The sequence below is a fragment of the Hypanus sabinus genome, chromosome 20 (assembly GCF_030144855.1).
Source record: "Hypanus sabinus isolate sHypSab1 chromosome 20, sHypSab1.hap1, whole genome shotgun sequence".
NCBI lineage: Eukaryota > Metazoa > Chordata > Chondrichthyes > Myliobatiformes > Dasyatidae > Hypanus > Hypanus sabinus.
Window position 1 is genome coordinate 69,085,233 of NC_082725.1, and position 20,689 is coordinate 69,105,921.

Consider the following 20,689-nt stretch of genomic DNA (forward strand, 5'->3'; position numbering starts at 1 on the left):
CCCTCTTTTTCCAACTTTTTGACTGTTGAGAACATAAGTGATGGAACAAACAAAATTTCAAGCTTGCTACATAACGTAATGCAAAATTGCCAGCTATTAACAGTTTAGATGTGAAAGTATCCCTTAAGATAAATGACAGTATAGTGCAAATCTGAATGCTGTTTCATATGCTGCCTTGTTTATTATTTATTGTAACACCTGCACTGTTTTGTGCACTTTATGCAGTCCTGGGTAGGTCTGTAGTCTAGTGTAATTTTTTTCTGTGTTGTTTTTTTTACATAGTTCAGTCTAGTTTTTGTACTGTGTCACGTAACACCATGGTCCTGAAAAAACGTCTCATTTTTACTATGTACTGTACCAGCAATTATGGTCGAAATGACAATAAAAGTGACTTGATTTGACTTGATATATTTCGAACAATCCAGATTTTCACAAATGTAAATTGCAACTTACTTCTGGTCTATTGAATTAATTATTCTCATCAATCAAAATTACCAGATGATTTCTTTCAAATTAAGCTGATTGAAGAATTTGTTCAGCAGGCAATTAACAAATTACTTTGGCATTTCCATGAATCTTTAGTGTGATTAAACGAAGCCTGCACTGAGCCTAGATTAAGTCCAATTAGCTGATTAGCATTGGTTTAATGGCTTTCCCTTTCGAAGGCAGGGATTTTAACCTTTTCTCTGGCCTGAAAGAAAGCAGGGTATCTCAACAACTCATAGAGAAGGTGTCACTAAATTATCAGCTAAATTATAAAACGCCAATTACAGTGGATTGACTTTTGAATTAATGTAACCATCGCTATGTTAAGTAATTAAATGATTCTTATCATTAATGCTTGACAATCATGTTCAGAAATAGCTTCCAAGTACATCTACTGAAGTATGATTCAGGAAGCTTGTGTCTGATGAACATTAAAGTACAATTTTTTTTGGAGTGTTCTATTTAATTTTATTTCTGGTTGTGGAAATTTATATATAGAGGACAGTGCGGGCTCAAGATAAATAGCAACACTATATCGATAAACATCAAACTGTATTACAGTTGTAAAGCTAGTTTACTGGTAAAACTGCACCAAATTACAATGTTGATACATAAATATTATTTATTTTTAATCATAAACACAGAAAATGCTATTTGAAAGTGTAGTGCACTAATTCTATTAAAATAATTGTATCAGGACTTTAAAATACCAAGAAAATGCATTATTATTTGATTTAAATATTAAAGTTCATCGATGACAGAAATAGCACTGCACTAGTTCAACTTTTTTTATATAAAGAATTCAATTATCAATTCATAGATCCATTTAAAATGAAAAAAAGGGAAAACAAATCTTTTAACTTTACTTATCAACCTCACCAATTTTCTATCTGTTTGGGTATTTAAATTTCAGGAGATTTCTGCTTTACACATGTGCTCCATCAAATACAGAAGTCTGAGACCAATTGAATAATACATGGTGCCACAAATCATTGTGCTTTATGTGAAGTCCAGTCACAGGCCCAGACTGGTTGGCATACCCCAGTTTGACAAATTCGCCCTCTGATTTTAAATCAGGTGGCATCGAAAGATGAAAGAATCCAATAATTTTATTGAAGACAGTAAGTGTAGGAATAGAGTGAGGTGGAGGATAAATGTGTGGCTGAGGGATTGGAGCAGGGGTCAGGGATTCAGATTTCTGGATCATTGGGATCTCTTTTGGGACAGGCATGACCTGTACAAAAAGGACGGGTTGCACTTGAATCCGACGGGGTCCAATATCTTGGCAGGGAGGCTTGCTAAAGCTATTGGAGAGTTAAACTTGAATTGCTGGGGGCTGGGAACTGAACTAAAGAGACGGAGGAAGGGGCGGTTGGCTCACAATTAGAGAAAATTTTGAGACAGTGCAAGAGGGAAGACAGGCAGGTGATAGAGAAGGGACACGCTCAGACCGATGGTTTGAGTTGTGTCCAAACACAAGGAGCATCATGAACAAAGCTGATGAGCTTAGAGCGTGGATCAGTACTTGCAGCAATGATGATGTGGCCATTACAGAGATTTGGATGGCTCAGGGGCAGGAATGGTTACTTAGAGTGTCAGGCTTTAGATGTTTCAGAAAGGACAGGGAGGGGTGCAAACAGGTGGGGGTGTGGCACTGCTGATCAGAGAGAGTGTCACAGCTGCAGAAATGGAGCAAGTCATGGAGGGATTGTCTACAGAGTCTCTGTGGGTGGAAGTTAGAAACAGAAAGGGGTCAATAACTCTACTGGGTGTTTTTATACACCACCCAATAGCAACAGGGACATCGAGGAGCAGATAGGGAGACAGATTCTGGAAACGCTTAATAGTAACAGTGTTGTTGTGGTGGGAGATTTTAATTTCCCTAATATCGACTGGCATCTCCCTAGAGCGAGGGGTTTAGATGAGGTGGAGTTTATTAGGTATGTTCAGGAAGGTTTTCTGACAGAATATGTAGATAAGCCTGCAAGAGGAGAAGCTATACCTGATCTGGCATTGGGAAATGAACCTGGTCAGGTGTCAGATCTCTCAGCCGGAGAGCATTTTGGAGATAGTAATCACAATTCTATCTCCTTTACCATAGCGTTGGAGAGGAATAGAGACAGACAAGTTAGGAAAGTGTTTAATTGGAGTAAGGGAAAATATGAAGTTATCAGGCAGGAACTTGGAAGCATAAATTGGGAACAGATGTTCTCAGGGAAATGTACAGCAGAGATGTGGCAAATGTTCAGAGGATATTTACATGGCGTTTTGCATAAGTAAATTCCAAAGAAACCGGGAAAGGACGGTAGGGTACAGGAACTGTGACGTACAAAGGCGGTTGAAAATCTAATCAAGAAGAAAAGCTTACAAAAGGTTCGAAAGACTAGGTAATGATAGAGATCTAGAAGATTATAAGGCTAGCAGGAAGGAGCTTAAGAATGAAATTAGGAGAGCCAGAAGCAGCCACGAGAAGGCCTTGGCGGACAGGATTAAGGAAAACCCCAAGGTATTCTACAAGTATGTGAAGAGCAAGATGATAAGACATGAGAGAATAGGGCCCAATCAAGTGTGACAGTGGAAAAGTGTGTATGGAACCAGAGGAGATAGCAGAGGTACTTAATGTATACTTTGCTTCCATATTTACTAATGAAAAGGATCTTGGCGATTGTAGGGATGATTTACAGCGGACTGAAAAGCTTGAGCATATAGACATTAAGAAAGAGGACGTGCTGGAGCTTTTGGAAAGCATCAAGTTGGATAAGCCTCCAGGACCAGATGAGATGTACCCCAGGCTACTGTGGGAGGCAAGGGAGGAGATTGTTGAGCCTCTGGCAATAATCTTTGCATCTTCTCGGGAGAGGTCTGGAAAATTCTGGAGGATTGGAGGGTTGCAGATATTGTTCCCTTATTCAAGAAAGGGAGTAGAGATAAGCCAGGAAATTATAGACCAGTGAGTCTTATTATAGTGGTAGGTAAGTTGGTGGAAAAGATCCTGAGGCATGTAGTGTATACGGATTTCACCAAGGCATTTATAAGGTATCCCATGAAAGGCTTATTGAGAAAGTAAGGAGGCATGGGATACAAGGGGACCTTGGTTTGTGGATCCAGAATTGGCTTGCCCACAGAAGGCAAAGGGTGGGTTATAGATGGGTCATTTTCTGCATGGAGGTCAGTGACCAGTGGTGTGCCTCAGGGATCTGTTCTGGGACCCCTTCTCTTTGTGATTTTTATAAATGACCTAGATGAAGAAGTGGAGGGATGGGTTAGTAAATTTGCTGATGACACCAAGTTTGGGGGTGTTCTGGATAGTGTGGAGGGCTGTCAGAGGTTACAGCGCTGAGAAGTGGCAGATGGAGTTCAACCCAGATAAGTGTGAGGTGGTTCATTTTGGTAGGTCAAACATGATGGCAGAATATAATATTAATGGTAAGACTCTTGGTTGTGTGGAGGATCAGAGGGATCTTGGGGTCCAAGTCCACAGGACATTCAAAGCTGTTGTGCAAGTTGACTGTGTGGTTAAGAAGGCATACGGTGCATTGACCTTCATCAACTGTGGGATTGAGTTTAATAGCCAAGAGGTAATGTTACAGCTATATAGGATCCTGGTCAGACCCCACTTGGAGTACTGTGCTCAGTTCTGGTCACCTCACTACAGGAAGGATGTGGAAGCCATAGAAAGGGTGCAGAGGAGATTTACAAGGATATTGCCTGGATTGGAGAGCATGATTTATGAGAATAGGTTGAGTGAACTTGGCTTTTTCTCCTTGGAATGATGGAGGATGAGAAGCGACTTGATAGAGGTGTATAAGGTGAGAGGCATTGATCATGTGGATAGTCAGAGGCTTTTTCCCAGGGCTGAAATCGCTACCATGAGAGGGTACAGTTTTAAGTGCTTGGAAGTAAGTATAGAGGAGATGTTGGTCTAAGTTTTTTTAGTGCAGAGAGTGGTGAGTAAGTGGCTGCTGGCGACGGTGGTGGAGGTGGATACAATAGGGTCTTTTAAGAGACTCCTGGACAGGTACATGGAGCTTAGAAAAATGGAGGGCTATGGGTAACCCTAGGTAATTTCTAAAGTAAGTACATGTTCGGCACAGCATTGTGGGCCAAAGGGCCTGTATTGTGCTGTAGGTTTTCTATGTTTCTATTGTAGGTCCACATTTAAGGAGGTAAAAGGACTAGTTAATAAATAGTTCTGAAGTGACACACTTAAAATATTTCCTCATTATTCATACGTTGTAATTATTTCTTCTGCTTTTAATCATTTTGAAATAATGTTTAGTCATTTATTTCCATGTCCTTGACAGAATTCAAAGTTCAGTCCTTATAAGCATTTTCAGTCAAAACCTGGTGGAGGAGTTCGAGTGCACATGCTCACCATAGCTGAGTAAGAGGGTCAGTGCAGTCAACTTCTCAGTAAATGATCCTGAAGGATGGGTGGTGACTGTTGTATTGTTCAGAACAGTGTGCTAAATGATAAATCTTATGGGTAACACAACAGCAGATGTGACTTTGTAATTAATTACATCCAATTTTAATAATCTGCTTATTCAATAATGGTTATTTGTTGATTAAATCAGTAATTTTGAGAGTAACTCAAATTCTAGCTATTTCCTATTTTTTTTAAGATTAGGAATAGAGAGAAACCATAGAGACAGTGGATATCCCATGGACACAGGCAGATTGTTCAATTTCCTCCATGATAATAAGAGGAATTTCATCCTTAAATCAGAAGGTTACACAATCAACTCTGACTTCAGGTTCAAGCATACAGTACATGCTGATATTCACTGTCGAGTGCTGCATTGCTAAAGATGTAAATTTTTTAGATTGTGACTATATTTTTCTGTTTAGTGAGGGAATAAAGGACAATCCAAATTAAATTGTGCCCTGTGTCCTACCTAATATTATCCTCAGTATTTATTTTTCAACCAAGCAAAATCCAACACTTCCAGAAGCAATTCTATACAGTGTCATATCCTTCCAAATAGCCATGGATGAAGCAAACGTTTCATGATGATAAAGCTAAATCCATAGTTTGAGTAAATCAGATTCCTTAAGGCTGACATAGCCAGGAGTGGGACAGGGGAGGGGAGAGCGTAGTGGGGATAAGCTTCCACTATCTATTAAATGATCCCAATGACGTGCATTTCTAAAAGATTCTGACAACCACGTCCAGTTCCTGGCCTTCACTTGTGGCTAAAGCCTGGTGGACCCATTTTGACAAACAGGAGAAGGAGCAGAAGCAGATTAATGGTGCCTTAAAACCAGTTGCTCTGAGCACATGGGGCTCATCTGTCATGGTTGGCAGCTCATCTCGGAGAAGTGCTGACAACTTTGATCTCAAACCTCTGATGCCCTGCAGCTACACCCACTCATGGGGAAGGCTTCGAGAGTAAAGCCCGAGGGAAAATTACAGAGGTAGAGTCCCTACTGCACTAAATTGAACACTGACTGGCAACTTCTGTGACCCCGCTGGTGCCAAACTGTGTGTCTCTGCAGTTCATGAGCTACATGGAGAGGGGGAGCCTGCTGCTTGGATAACAGCTTGCTCTCCATATTGTACTGCACTTACTTGCATATTGATGGCACTGCATCAACAGTGTAGATAGCTAAGACACAATATCCATGGTCGACCTCGACCAATGGAGAGCCTCTCGAGTAAGTAATCAACTCTGCTGCTTTGCCAGTGAATATTTCGCCTCCCACAGCTATTCACTCAGGCCAAGTCATACAATGCAGCAGTTTTGCTGGAGACCCAAATTACAAATCTTACTTTTCATCAATTCTCAAAGCTATGGTTTTCCACCCCAACATTCCTTCTTTACTCATCCGTCCATTACCTTTAAACTCAATCTTCCCAATACTCCTCTCAGCTTGGCAGAAAGTTTGTATTACAATTCAAAAAGAACTGAAAACAGGAAAATTTAAAGTCTAGTAAAACTTCAATGTAAGCTGTCATTAATACTTACCCGAATAGGCTGGGACACTGAGAGTTTTAGCATCGAATTTTATGGGTGCTGGCTTCAATATCTGTAACATGAGATACACAAGTACGTTGATCATGACAACTTACAGCTTAAGAGGCTCTTAGACAAGCACGTGAACATGCAGGGGGTGAAGTGATAAAGATTATATGTAGAGGAAAGGATGAATTTAATTTCCCATCACGTTCGGCACAGACATCATGAACCAAAAAGCCTGTTCCTATGCTGTACTCTTCTATGTTCTATAAAGATCAAAGTTCTAAGCAAATTTATTAAGGGTCTACTTATTAAATTTATTAAAGGTCTACTTGTGTCTTAGTTGGCCAGGAACAGGAGAAAGAGTTGGCCAAGGAGAAGAAAAATCAGTGTGACTTTTTTTTATATATATATTAGTCCTCCATGTATGGACAAGAAAGTAGCAAGTTATGATCTGATGCAAGAAGAGATCGGATCATTTACCTCAAACAAAGTAGCTCAATAATAATCCGAATTTGTCAAAACAGTCAGCTCACCCTCAAACAACCGAAGAACACTTTGTGTACAAAAGAAAAAATATCCCAGGTCAGGCCAGATGAAGATACCATTTTTATATACCAATCTCTAACAAGGCTTTTTAGTATTTTTAGAAATTCGATCATTTGACTGTCCTCCTCTTACAGTACATTTAGGCAGAGATGAAAGAGCAAGGCGCCAGAGGTAAGGACAACAGAGGTGGTCACAGAGGCAGAGGAGCAGCTAAGGGACTGCTTCTAATTGGTGGATTAGGCCATGTTTGGGACTTATCAGAAGTCCTGAATAAATACATTATAGTTGTAACAGGCTTTATGAAGACGCTCCTGACTGAGTCTTCCCCAACCTGAAGTTCCGGATAAACCGAGATCCATAATCTGCTGAGGGCTAACTCGATGGTGTTTGGGACTGGGCAACCAGGGAAGTACAAGTATGACCATCAGAAAGCGATCTCACATGCAAAGAGGCAATTCTGAACTAAACACGAAGGAAGTAAGACAGCTATGACAGGGCTTGAATCTCATCACCTCCTACAAAGCAAAACCAAGTAACAAAAACAACAAGGTTTCATTCCTAAATAAGCTTTTTTATGCTTGCTTTGACCGACAGAACATGGAGCCAACACAACCCTATGAGTTCAGTTTCTGAGGCCAACATGGATAACTTAGATAAAAAAGAAAAAAGCAATAAAAATAAATCTTTAAATTGTATTAAAGCAATCTTTTAATTACCTTGGGGTTGTCCATAATGGGCGTTACTATAAGATCAGCATCAGTGTATGTAAGTCCCTTGATTTTGGACGTCATATCCTAATGGTTGGTAAAGACAAAGATTCATGAGAATAAAACTGCATAAAACACACAATGAAATTAATCTGCATTCAATAACCACAGGTACATTAAAAAGTTGCACATTGCTGTGAATATTACCTGTTATTATTTATACCTTCATGTTTACAATGGAAACAGTTTGAACAACCATATTAAAGTGAAATTACAGGTCCACACCTTGGATCATTGATTTAAAGGTTCCTGACATGGACATAGCCATTCCAAGGAAATCACATTTTTTATATTATAAAACTGTCATATTATCTGAAACACTCAAGGTATCATAGAACCACAAATGAACAGAACAAGAAAGATAAAAGGCCATTGAGCTGGTTTCTCTTTCCACACTTGCTGCTTGACTGGCATTGTATCTCCAGTCTTTTCTGTTCCAAATGCCCAGCACCCACCTCAACTACCATAAAGCTGACTAATGCGCTCCACAATACACAGAAACTGCTGTTCTTCCTCGAGTATCTACAAACCCAACTCACCTGGGCAATATAATCAAGAACTTCACCAGTCCCATCACCCACCCGAGGACTCCCCCACCCCCAAATGCCTCTGTTGTTAGACCTCTGCTGATTTTAAAACACACAACTTTTGTTACACACTTACTAACTTTAGAGTGTTCCCAAACATTTTGAGGACATGTACTGCAGAAAATTAATTGTCTTCTAACTTTCAACAACAGACACTTAATACTGTACTACAAACATTTAATTGTCGAACCATATAATAGGCAGCATTTACTGCAATTTCTATTTTACAATTATGCTGTCTTTTATTCTTCAAGCTTTGGTTTCTTCAATGACAATAAACTGGTTCGTATCTAAACACATCATTAGAGATTGACAGGCAATACAGTGACCAAAATGTTTTCAAAAACTTTATTTCTCCCAATTTTCACATCAAATTGATACCTGCCCAGAAAGACAAAGGATATATCTCACCGGCTGCAGGCAACATTCAGCCATGCAAACTGAAGCAAGTTACAAACTTAAACAGTCATGCTGTCAGTCCAGAACTTCGCCACATTAAAAATACCCAAATATTTCAGTTTGCTTTACTGATGGACACGGCAGGGTTATGCTGAGGAAAATCACTTATCAGACCAACCCAAACCCCACTATACTATCTGAGGATTAAAAAAAACTACCATTAGGAATGGCAAAGTAGTATTCAATCCAAATAAATTCAGGCAGATGGGGACCAGGAGCAAGGATTCTGAATGTTGAATTGGGTCCAACAAGAGATTTTTTTTTATTCAATTTGTTTCGAGATACAGCAAGGCATAGGTCTTTCTAGTCCTTAGACCAGCACTACTCAGCAACCCCAGTTTAACACTAACCTAATCACAGGACAATTTACAATGATGATTTACAATCGATCATCAAGTTTCCTGGTTGGTAGAACGAATGACCCATTAAAATAAATTACAAAATGCTTCTGGTCACTTCAGCTACCATTTGCATTCATATGCAATAGTGTCCTGATCTAAATACAACATTTTCTCTGAAAATTATATTATTTCAAACTGGATCTTGAACTCAATCTTCGTAAAATTTTCACTCTTACAGTAGCACTTCACTTTGAATATACAACTAAGTTACTGAATCCTTTTGTAGTAGTTATTTGCACTTTGGGTTTTATCCCTTCAAATAAGTCCTTGTTTTCATTTGAAATGCTCATTTTCATGACCACAGAAAGCTTTCATAAAAAACTTATACAATACTTACTTATCCTGAAACTTCACAATTCAATTAAACAATGTCAAACTTGATATTATGATTTATATGTCTAAAGTACCTTTCACAGCACAGCCTTAGGATATTACAAAATCCATTATAAACAATCAAATTCAGCTTAAGTATAGTTAGTGTTGTAATGTTGGAACATAGCAGTCAATTTCCACAAAGCAAGCTGGTACAAGTCAGAGAAGCCAAAATTCTTGGTACATGTTGGCATCAATGACATAGTCGAGGAGGTCCTGAAGAGAGATTTTAGGAAGCTAAGTCGAAAGCTGAGAAACAGGACCTCCAGGTTAGTGATCATAGATTGCTGCCTAAGTCACATGCCATTGAGGTCAAGAATAGGATGATTTGGAAGATGAATGCGTGGCTGAGGAACTGGTGCAGCTGGCAAGGGTTCAGATTTCTGGATCATTAGTATTTGCTCCAGAGGGAACAACCTGCACAAAAGGGATGGGTTACACCTGAACCCAAGGGGGTCCAACATTCTTGCAGGTAGGTTTACTAGAACTGTTCAGGAGAGTTTAAACTAATTTGGCAGGAGAATGGGAAATGGAGTGATTGAACGGAGGATGGGGTAGTTGGGTTGATGCACCTCTATAAAACTCTGGTTAGGCCACACTTGGAGTACTGTGTCCAGTCCTGGTCACCTCGATATAGGAAGGATGTGGAAAGGAAGGATATTGGAAAGGGTACAGAGGAGATTTACCAGTTTGCTGCCTGGTTTAGAGAGTATGCATTATGATCAGAGATTAAGGGAGCTAGGGCTTTACTCTCTGGAGAGAAGGGGGATGAGAGGAGACATGATAGAGGTATACAAGAAATTATCAGGAATAGATAGAGTGGACAGCCAGCGCCTCTTCCCCAGGGCACCACTGCTCAGTACAAGAGGACATGGCTTTAAGGTAAGGGGTGGGAAGTTCAAGGGGGATATTAGAGGAAGGTTTTTCACTCAGAGAGTGGTTGGTATGTGGAATGCACTGCCTGAGTTAGTGGTGGAGACAGATACACCAGTGAAATTTAAGAGATTGAGAGGAGATTTGATATAGGCAAACAAAGTTATGAAGGGTATATTTCGGGTAAACACAAACAGGCATTTACCATTGAGGTTGAATGGAACTTCAACTAGAGGTCATGCATTAATGGTGAACGGTGTAAGAGGAACATGTGGGGAAGCTTCTTCACAAAGGGTCGTGAGAGTGTAGAATGAGCTGCCAGCACAAAAGCAATAGTGATTTTGGCCTTAAAGAGAAGTTTGGAGAGGTACGTTGATGGTAGGGGTACTGAGGTCTATGGGCTCAGTGCAGGTCGATGGAAGTAGACAGCTTAAATGGCTCAACATGGACAAGATGGGCCAAAAGGCCTGTTTCTGTGTCTCTATAAGACATAGGAGCAAAATTAGGCCATCTGGCCCACTGAGTCTGCTCCACCATTCAATCATGGCTGATCCTTTTTTTTCTATCAACCCCAGTTCCTGGCCTTCTCCCCGTAACCTTTGATGCAATGACCAATCAAGAACCTATCAATCTTTCTCTGCCTTGAATACACCCAACGACCTGGCCTCCACAGCTGCATGTGGCAACAAATTCCACAAATTCACCACCATTTAGCTAAAGAAATTTCTCCTCATCTCTGTTTTGAAAAGCCGCCCCTCCATCCTGAGGCTATGCCCTCTTGTCATAGACTCTCCAACTGTGGGAAATATCCTTTCCACATCTACTTTCAACATTTGAAAGGTTACCATCAGATTCCTCCTCATCCTTCTGAATTCCAGTGAGTACAGACCCAGAGCCATCAAACGATCCTCATATGATAACACTTTCATTCCTGGAATCATCCTTGTGAACCTCCTCTGGACCCTTTCCAATGTCAGCATATCTTTTCTATGATGAGGGGCCCAAAACTGTTCACACTACAAGCAGTCCCCGGGTTACGTACGAGTTCCGTTCCTGAATCCGTCTTTCAGGACAAGTGCATCTGGTATTATTTAGCATCAGTTCGTCAAACGTTTGTCTTAGTATATAGTATATATTTTACCTTTCTATGCACATAAAACACTTAAGAAACGTATGTATTCCAATAATTAAACTGCTTAATCAATTTAAGTTGCTTAGTAATAATCGTAGCTTTCATCGGGGCAGGGTCTTTCACATGCTCCATTAAAATTGTTCCGATCGTTGACCAACTGTAGCCTAACGCTTTTCCAGTGACCGATCGTGTTTCACCTCTTTCCAAATGCTTTATTATTTCCACTTTATTTTTAATCGCGATCGCTTCCTGTCAATGGAACAGAAACACTGCGGGCGGTGGGTCCCAACCTCCGCCGACTCCCAAGGTCCACCGCACTGAATTCCCCGGGTCTTAACGACCACCACACTGAGACAAATGGAACAAGCGGGGGCTGTGCTGGGTTTGGGTATTTGATCACCCACATTATTCCGCATGGGAATTTAACTGGAGGTGGCAGTGTTTTTTTTTTAACGAGGTCGAGTTGCGAGCTTGACGTCAACCCGGCACGGATGGTACGGTAGTCACTGGATCGACGTCAACCTGGCACGGGATTGATATGTCACTAAATCAAACTCCGGAACCTCCGTTCTCCAGCCCGGCAATGATCTCACTATGCCAGCCGCCGACCAGAACCGGGGGGGGGGGGGGGGGGGGGTCAGGGTGAATCTTACTAAGAAAAATTTAAGCCAAATACAAAGTTAAACATTCACAGTGTCAATGGCAATGATATAAAATGGTGGACGGTGTCATGATCCAACTTAACAACATGGTGGCGTGACGCAACTTGCAGCGGCCACTCCAGAACTGATTATCTGTTATTTGTGAAGTGGGTGCCGTACACAATCATAATCAATTGAAAACGGACGTGGAAGCACGGAGAAACATTGGGAAATCTCCAGGAAGACCTTCTTTGTTGCTGCTGTTGCTGTGAGGTCCGGGACTCAGCTGGGAAGAACAGGCCCCCAGTCCTCGGGGTCGTTGGCCATTGGCAGGGCTGTCTTAATACGCTCGGCACAGGATGGTGCTTGGAGAAGCTGTGCCGGAGGGGATGGTCGTCGGCTCGGAGGTTCAATGGATTCGGAGTCCTTTCGAAGGACTCAGGTCGCTTTCATTGTGTGTTGCATCTGCGAGGCTGTCGAGCGGCGCTGTGGAAGTCCATAGCGGGGGTATTCCCTTCTGCCGCCGGTGTGGGATGGCGAGTCTGTCGGGACCCTGGGGACTTGTGGAAACTGTGTGGTGATTTCTTTTGAACTTACAGTCATTTAACATCTTGGACTATTTTTACTGTGCCCATGGTCTGTTTTTTTTAATCAATTATGCTAATGTTTGCACTGTTGTAACTATATGTTGTAACTATGTGGTTTTGTGCAGGTCTTGTGGCTTTAGTTTTTGGTCTTGTTTTGTCTGGTGTGATTGGAGCTCCTTTCTGGGGAACGCACTAAGACAGTAGCGCGATATTAATATGCAGCAGCCTCTCCAGACTCTGGATTGGGGATTGCCAAACGTTATGTGGATTTTCTGGTATAGTCTGTTTTGTCATGTGCTTTTGTGGTATCATTCTGGAAGAACGTTGTCTCATTTTTTAACTGCATTGCATTTGTGGTTTCAAATGACAATAAACTGAATCTGAATCTTATATAATATCTGGATAGACAGGAACAGTCAACATGGATTTGTGCGTCGAAGGTCATGTTTGACAAACCTTATTGAGTTTTTTGAAGATGTTACGAGGAAAGTTGACAAGGGTAAAGCAGTGGATGTTGTCTGTATGGACTTCAGTAAGGCCTTTGATAAGGTTCCTCAAGGAAGGTTAGTTAGGAAGGTTCAACGTTAAGTATTAATATTGAAGTAGTAAAAATGGATTCAAAAGTGGCTGGATGGGAGATGCCAAAGAGTAGTGGTGGATAACTGTTCATCAGGTTGGAGGCCGGTGACTAGTGGTGTGCCTCAGGGATCTGTACTGGGTCCAATGTTGTTTGTCATATACATTAATGATCTGGATGATGGGGTGGTAAATTGGATTAGTAAGTATGCAGATGATACTAAGATAGGTGGCGTTGTGGATAATGAAGTAGGTTGCAGAGAGATTTAGGCCAGTTAGAAGAGTGGGCTGTATGATGGCAGATGGAGTTTAATGCTGTTAAGTGTGAGGTGCTACACTTTGGTAGGACTAATCAGAATAGGACATACATGGTAAATGGTAGGGCATTGAAGAATGCAGCAGAACAGAGTGATCTAGAAATAATAGTGCATATTTCCCTGAAGGTGGAATCTCATGTGGATAAGGTGGTGAAGAAAGCTTTTGGTATGTTGGCCTTTATAAATCAGAGCATTGAGTAAAGGAGTTGGGATGTAATGTTAAAATTGTACAAGGCATTGGTAAGGCCGAATTTGGAGTATTGTGTACAGTTCTGGTCACCGAATGATAGGAAACATGTCAACAAAATAGAGAGAGTACAGAGAAGATTTACTAGAATGGTACCTGGGTTTCAGCACCTAAGTTACAGGGAAAGATTGAACAAGTTAGTTCTTTATTCTTTGGAGCATAGAAGGTTGAGGGGGGACTTGATAGAGGTATTTAAAATTATAAGGGGGATAGATAGAGTTGACGTGGATAGGCTTTTACCATTGAGAGTAGGGGAGATTCAAACAAGAGGACATGAGTTGAAAGTTAGGGGGCAAAAGTTTGAGGGTAACACGAGGGGGAATTTCTTTACTCAGAGGGTGGTAGCTGTGTGGAACAAGATTCCAGTAGAAGCAGTAGAGGCAGGTTCGGTATTGACATTTAAAGTAAAATTGGATAGGTATATGGACAGGAAAGGAATGGAGGGTTATGGGCTGTGTGCGGGTCAGTGGGACTAGGTGAGAGTAAGCATTCGGTACGGACTAGAAGGGCGGAGATGGCCTGTTTCTGTGCTGTAATTGTTATATGTTATATATGTTAACATGACCTCTCTACTCTTGAACTCAATCCCCCTGTTAAGGAAGTCTAGCATTCCATAGGCCTTCTTAACTACCCTATCAACCTGTGCAGTGACCTTGAGGGACGTATGGATTTGAACCCCAAGGTCCCTTTGTTCATCCACACTCTTGAGTAACTGACCATTAATCCTGTACTCAGTCTTCTGGTTTGTCCTTCCAAAATGCATCACCTCACACTTGTCCAGATTGAACTCCATCTGGCATTTTTCTACCCAACTCTGCAGCCTGTCTATATCCTCTTGTAACCTTCGACCACCTACAGCTCCATCCACAACTCCTCCAATCTTCGTGTCATCCACAAACTTACTCACCCATCCTTCAGCCTCTACATCTAGGTCATTCATAAAAATCACAAATAGCAGGGGTCCCAGGACAGATCCCTGTGACACTCCACTAGTCACCGTCCTCCAGATGGAATACTTTCCTTCCACAACTGCCCTCTGCTTTCTTCCTTTAAGCCAATTTTTTATCCAAACAGCCAATGTTCCACTTATCCCATGCCTCATGACTTTCTGGATGAGTTTCTCATAAGGGACCTTGTCAAGTGCTTTGCTAAAGTCCATGTAGACCACATCCACTGCCCTACCCTCATCAATTTCTTTTGTTACCTCTTCAAAAAACTCAATCAGGCTCATGAGGCAAGATCTTCCCTTCACAAAGCCTTGTTGACTATCCATTAGTGGACTATAAAGAGGCAGTAAGTGAGCAGAGAGATCTTGGGGTCCAAGTTCATAGTTCCCTGAAGGTGGCTTCACAGGTTGATAGTATGATGAAGGAGTCATGTGGCATGCTTGCCTTAATTAATCGAGGCACTGAGTTCAAAAGTCAGGAAGTTATAATGCAGCTGCGTAAAACTCTAGTTAGGCTGCATCTACAGCATTGTATAGAGTTCTGGTCGACCCAGTGTAGAGAGGATATCGAGGCCTTGGAGAGTGTGCAGGAAAGGTATACCAGGATTAGAGGAAGCTGTATGGAACGGCAAGTTTTCTGTGGAGCAGCAGAAACTGAGGGGTGATCTGGGAGAGGTTTATGAGATAATGAGAGACACAGATAGCATAGACAGACAATTTCTATTTCCCATGGTTCAAATGTCTAATACCAGAGGATACGTTTTTAGAGAGGGGATAATTTCAAAGAAGATGTGGAGTTAAGTTGTTTTTTAACTACACAGAGAGCACTGGGGACCTGGAATGTGCTGTGTGGAGTGGTGGTAGAGGCAGGTACATGAGAGACTTCTAAAAGACATTCAGATAAGCACATAAGTGTGAGGAAAATGGAAGGATATGGATTTGCTATACTGTAGGTAGAGGGCATTAGTTATGTTGGCCATTTGATTACTAATTTAACTGGATCAGCCTAACATTGTGGGCTGAAAGGCCTGTTCCCCTGCTGTGCTGTTCTATCAGATTAGGAATGTGAACAAATGGGCTGGTTCAAAACTTTTCTCTGAAGTAGGCAGAGATGTTAAAAGATGGAATGCAACATTGCTATTTAAAATATTTTTACAGCACTACAAAATTATCCACACTAACTATAATCTATCCATCTCATATTTAAAATTAACTGTTGATCCAGCATCTGTTAGATCTGAGGAGAGAGATCCATATTTTAAACCTTCATAGATGTGTTTCCCACTAGTTCTTTTTGTTGACACTGGCAATGACATGAGAAATATTTCCTCACTCTTCCAGTGCCCTTCAACATTTTATGCCTCACCCTGCTCAACTTTATAAAAGTATAGTTTTTAAAAAGCCCAATTAGTTAAACTATCTTCTCCAAATCCAAATAGCATGTTATCCCTCACACACTCTTATATCAAAATATACAAAACTAACTATAAATTTAGTACAAACAATTAAGTGACAAGTTTTAAAGTACCTTTGTTGAAATGGAGGCACTTTTTGATGAAGCATTCTGGGTCCCAATGTCTTTCTGGCTTACGTTCAAGCTAGTTCTTGGTCTTGGATGAGAACTGTTTCAAATTAGAGAAACATGAGCTGAATCTGCTTTTGTTCCCCTCCATGTTTTAAAATAAATAAATAAGCCACAACAAATTACAACATGATATTTGCAGTTACATATTCCCAAATAAGACCTTTTCATTCTGATGAAAGCATATTCCCATACCAGCATCTTAGCTGAACACTGTCCAACTGACTGAATATCCAGAATACCTAGGTTCGGGTTCTGGAATGGTTTTCTTTGTGAGACCTTGTACCTGATAACCCAATCCTGGTAGGAAAAATAGTCCAATACTACAACAGCCAGGTAAGTACCTGAGTAAGAAGATGGACTCCTTGGAATTTATATCTAGAGCATTCCTTGGCTGCAAATCAGTAGGATTTTCTGCAAATTAAAGGAGGATGTAAATTAGCACTGAAACTTTCAACTGTAGGAAGGTAATGTATTCATAGAAAATCTAACATTTTTGGAAGTAAGCAAAATAAATCACACAGCATGACAGAATTCTTTTGAGATCTAAAGGAAGAATAACCAGTTTTTGTAGGGTACTATTAATATTTTTTCTCACATTGGAAAAATTAATCACAAAAACAATCATGAACATCCTGTTTCACCTCCGATGGTTGGTGTGGACAATCGAGAGCATCCAGACTGGCTGCATCACTGCCTGGTATGGGAACTGTACTTCCCTTCAATTACAGGATTCTGCAGAGAGTGGTGCAGACAGCCCAACGCATCTGCAGATGTGAACTTCCCACTATTCAGGATATTTACAAAGACAGGTGAGAAAAAAGGCCCGAAGAATCATTGGGGACACAAGTCACCCAAACCATAATTTATTCCAGCTGCTACCTTCCAGGAAACAGTACCACAGCATAGCAGACAGGGCCAACAGGCTCCAGGAGAGGTTCTTCCACGAGGCCATCAGACTGCTTAATTCCTGTTGACACAACTGTATTCCTACATTATATTGACTGTCCTATCGTAATACTATTTATTATAATTGCACATTTAGATGGACACGTAACAAAGATTTTTACTCCTCATGTATATGAAGGATGTAAGTAATAAGGTAAATTCAATTCAAGCTCTGTCTACTGTCACTAAGCAATTGCTTAGTGATCATATCTCATCTGTAAACTTGCCCTTCCTAACCCTTTATACTAGTCCTCCAAGTGGGACCTTATCAAAATAAAACAAATCCACTGGTATAGAACCAGCATCAGGTTTATTATCACTGAAATGAATTTAATAGATTTATAGGAACCGTATAGTGCAAAGACAAAAACAAACTATAAATTACAAAATAAATATAGTGCAAAAATGAGGTAGTTTTCATGGACAGGTTAGAAATTTAATTGAATTGGCTTTATTACTTACATCCTCTATATACATGAGGAGTAAAAACCTTTACGTCACATCTGTCTAAATATGCAATGTGCAATCATAGTAATTTATAATAAATAGTATGTACAATAGGATAGTCAATATAATATAGATATACAATGGTATCAGCATGAATTAATCAGTCTGATGGCCTGGTGGAAGAAGCTGTCGCGGAGTCTGTTGGTCCTGGTTTTCATTCTACGGTACTGTTTCCCGGATGGTAGCAGCTGGAATAGTTTGTGGTTGGGTGACACAGGATCCCAATGATTCTTCGGGCCCTTTTTACACACCTGTCTCTGTAAACGTCCTGAATAGCGGTAAGTTCACATCTACAGATGTGCTGGGCTGTCCACACCACTCTCTGCAGAGTCTTGCAATTAAGGGAGGTACAGTTCCCATACCAGGCAGTGATGCAGCCAGTCAGGTTGCTCTCAATTGTGCCCCTGTAGAAAGTCTTTAGGATGTGGGGGCCCACACAAAACTTCTTCAACTGCCTGAGGTGAAAGACGCACTGTTGTGCTTTTTCACCACACAGCCGGTATGAACAGCCATGTGAGATCCTCGGTGATGTATATGCTGATGTCAATAGGGGTTAGCCTGTCTCTATTCCTCCTGTAGTCCACAACCAACTCCTTTGTTTTTGCAACATTGTGTTTTCTTGACACCACTATGTCAGGGTAATGACTTCAATGTAGGCTCCCTCATTATTATTTGAGATTTGGCCAATCAGTGTAGTGTCGTCAGTAAATTTAATTAACAGATTGGAGCTGTGGGTGGCGACACAGAAATGGGTATACAGAGAGTAAAGGAGGGGACTTGGTACACAGCCCTCAGGGGTTCCTGTGTTGAGGGTCAGTGGGGCAGAGGTGAGGGATCCCACTCTTCCCACCTGCAGATGATCTGCCATGAAGTCCAGGATCCAACTACGCAAGACAAGGTGAAGGCCGAGGTCTCTAAGCTTCTTGTCGAGGCTGGAAGGAAGTATAGTGTTGAATGCTATACAACATTCTCACATAAGGTATCCTTCCTCTCCAGATGTGCAAGGACAGGGCTATTGCAGTATCTGTTGATCGGTTGTGTCAGTAGGCGAATTGTAGGGGATCCAGTGTGGGTGGTAGCAGGTTGTAATTGTAGTCCTTGACAGGCCTCTAAAAGCATTTGCTTATTTTTGAGGTGAGTGCTACAGGACGCCAGGCCAGTCATCCAGACATGTTTTTTTTTAAGGTATAAGAAGAATGGTGGATGTTTTGAAGCAGGAAGGCACTCTGCACTGCAAGAGGGAGAGATTAAAAATGTCTGTAAACACATCTGGCAGTCGTGCTGCGCACACTCTGAGTACCCACCCTGGATGCCTTCTGGTTCCACAGCCTTGCAACTGTCCACTCGTTGGAAACACTTCAGCCTCAGAGATGACCAAGCTGCAGGCCATGTCAATGGCTCTCCTCAGGGACTCAGTGTTGGCAACGTCAAACTGAGCACAAAAGAAGATGATGGGGTTTCACGATGGCGGCGCGGGGAAATGCCAGCTTTGCTGAGCTCAGCCCTGCAACACCGATAATTCCACATATAAACCGATCCATTACAACTGTTTTTGAATGCTCAAAGGTCGGACATGAACATTGATGAGTGTTTTTGCTTCAACACAATGCCATCGAAAGGTACTAAAATGGCGGGCAAGCTGGACTGCACAGAGCGCTCGCCCAGGGCTGAGGAACTAGCTGCTGCTCGCTGTACTAACACGTTGGACCCTGCTTTTCATCAAGTAATTCAGTGTTACGGAGAACATATCCAAAATGATGGACTGGCTCCACTCTCTCTAAAACTCCAGAACCACACATTGGAGCTTAAAAATGTTGATACAAGAACAACCGAGAACAGAGTCTCTGTGGTAGCTGATCAAGCCCAAAGCCACATCCAAGCGCTGGAAAAGCAAGTCCAAAGCCTGTCTGACCATATCAATGATCTTGAGAACAGAAATAGGAGGAAGAACATACCTGTTCATACATCAGTCTGCCTGAAGGTACAGAAGGCAGCCAGCCAGCAAAGTTTTTTGAGGGCTGGCTGCCTAATTTCCTTGATTTGGAAACCAAGGCTGGACACATTAAAGTGGAAAGAGCTGACCGTACACTGGCTCCAAAACTGGGCCCAGGCCAATACCCTCGACCTGTCCTTGTGCAGTTCCATAATTTCAGAGATAAGCAAAGAGTGATGGAGGCTTCGAGACGCTGCAGGACGGATGCCCAGGCTTTAATATATGAGGGATCCAGGCTTTTGTTTTTTCAAGATTTTTCAGCAGCCGTTAGTCTGAAGCGCAAGGAATTCGACCAGGTAAAGAAGTGGCTGAGAGAATCCGGAATCCAGTACTTTATGCTATACCCAGCGGCACTGAAAATCACGTACAACGGGACCACCAAGATATTTGATTCTCCTGGCAAAGCTAAAACTTTTGTGGACATGTTGGATTAAAGAATGTATACAGTATATTGTGTAGCCTCGGTTATGGATGATAACTTGCTCGATGGTCACTTTATTTTACCTTTTAATTACTCAACAGCAGCAAGATATCTTATAGGATGGTGCTTTCATTAATACAGTTTATTTGTTTAAATTAGCGGTGCTGCTCCAGCCTGAAGGAGTTTAAACATGACGGTAACAAATCGGTGGATTGATAAATTATGCTGTTTCCATTTTTGACTATGCTAAATGCCATATTGGCAGTGGGGCAGAATATGGAGTGCTAGAAGGTTCAGATATCCCCTTTAAGTGTGGGGTAAGTCCTCTTGTTCAGCGC

At 41.4% G+C, this 20,689-nt stretch overlaps 1 protein-coding gene across 15 annotated transcripts in view; it reads right to left on the reverse strand.

The window, feature by feature from the left end:
- Window positions 1-20,689, reverse strand: part of ulk4 (unc-51 like kinase 4) — a 712,463-nt gene that overhangs the window by 605,458 nt on the left and 86,316 nt on the right. For all 15 annotated transcript variants that reach the window (XM_059945716.1, XM_059945717.1, XM_059945718.1 and 12 more), the window contains 4 exons: window positions 16,827-16,896; window positions 16,429-16,522; window positions 7,712-7,789; window positions 6,456-6,516 (listed from right to left, as the gene is read on the reverse strand). In XM_059945716.1, coding sequence (XP_059801699.1) covers window positions 6,456-6,516; window positions 7,712-7,789; window positions 16,429-16,522; window positions 16,827-16,896 — 303 coding nt within the window. The remainder of the gene's footprint in view (window positions 1-6,455; window positions 6,517-7,711; window positions 7,790-16,428; window positions 16,523-16,826; window positions 16,897-20,689) is intronic.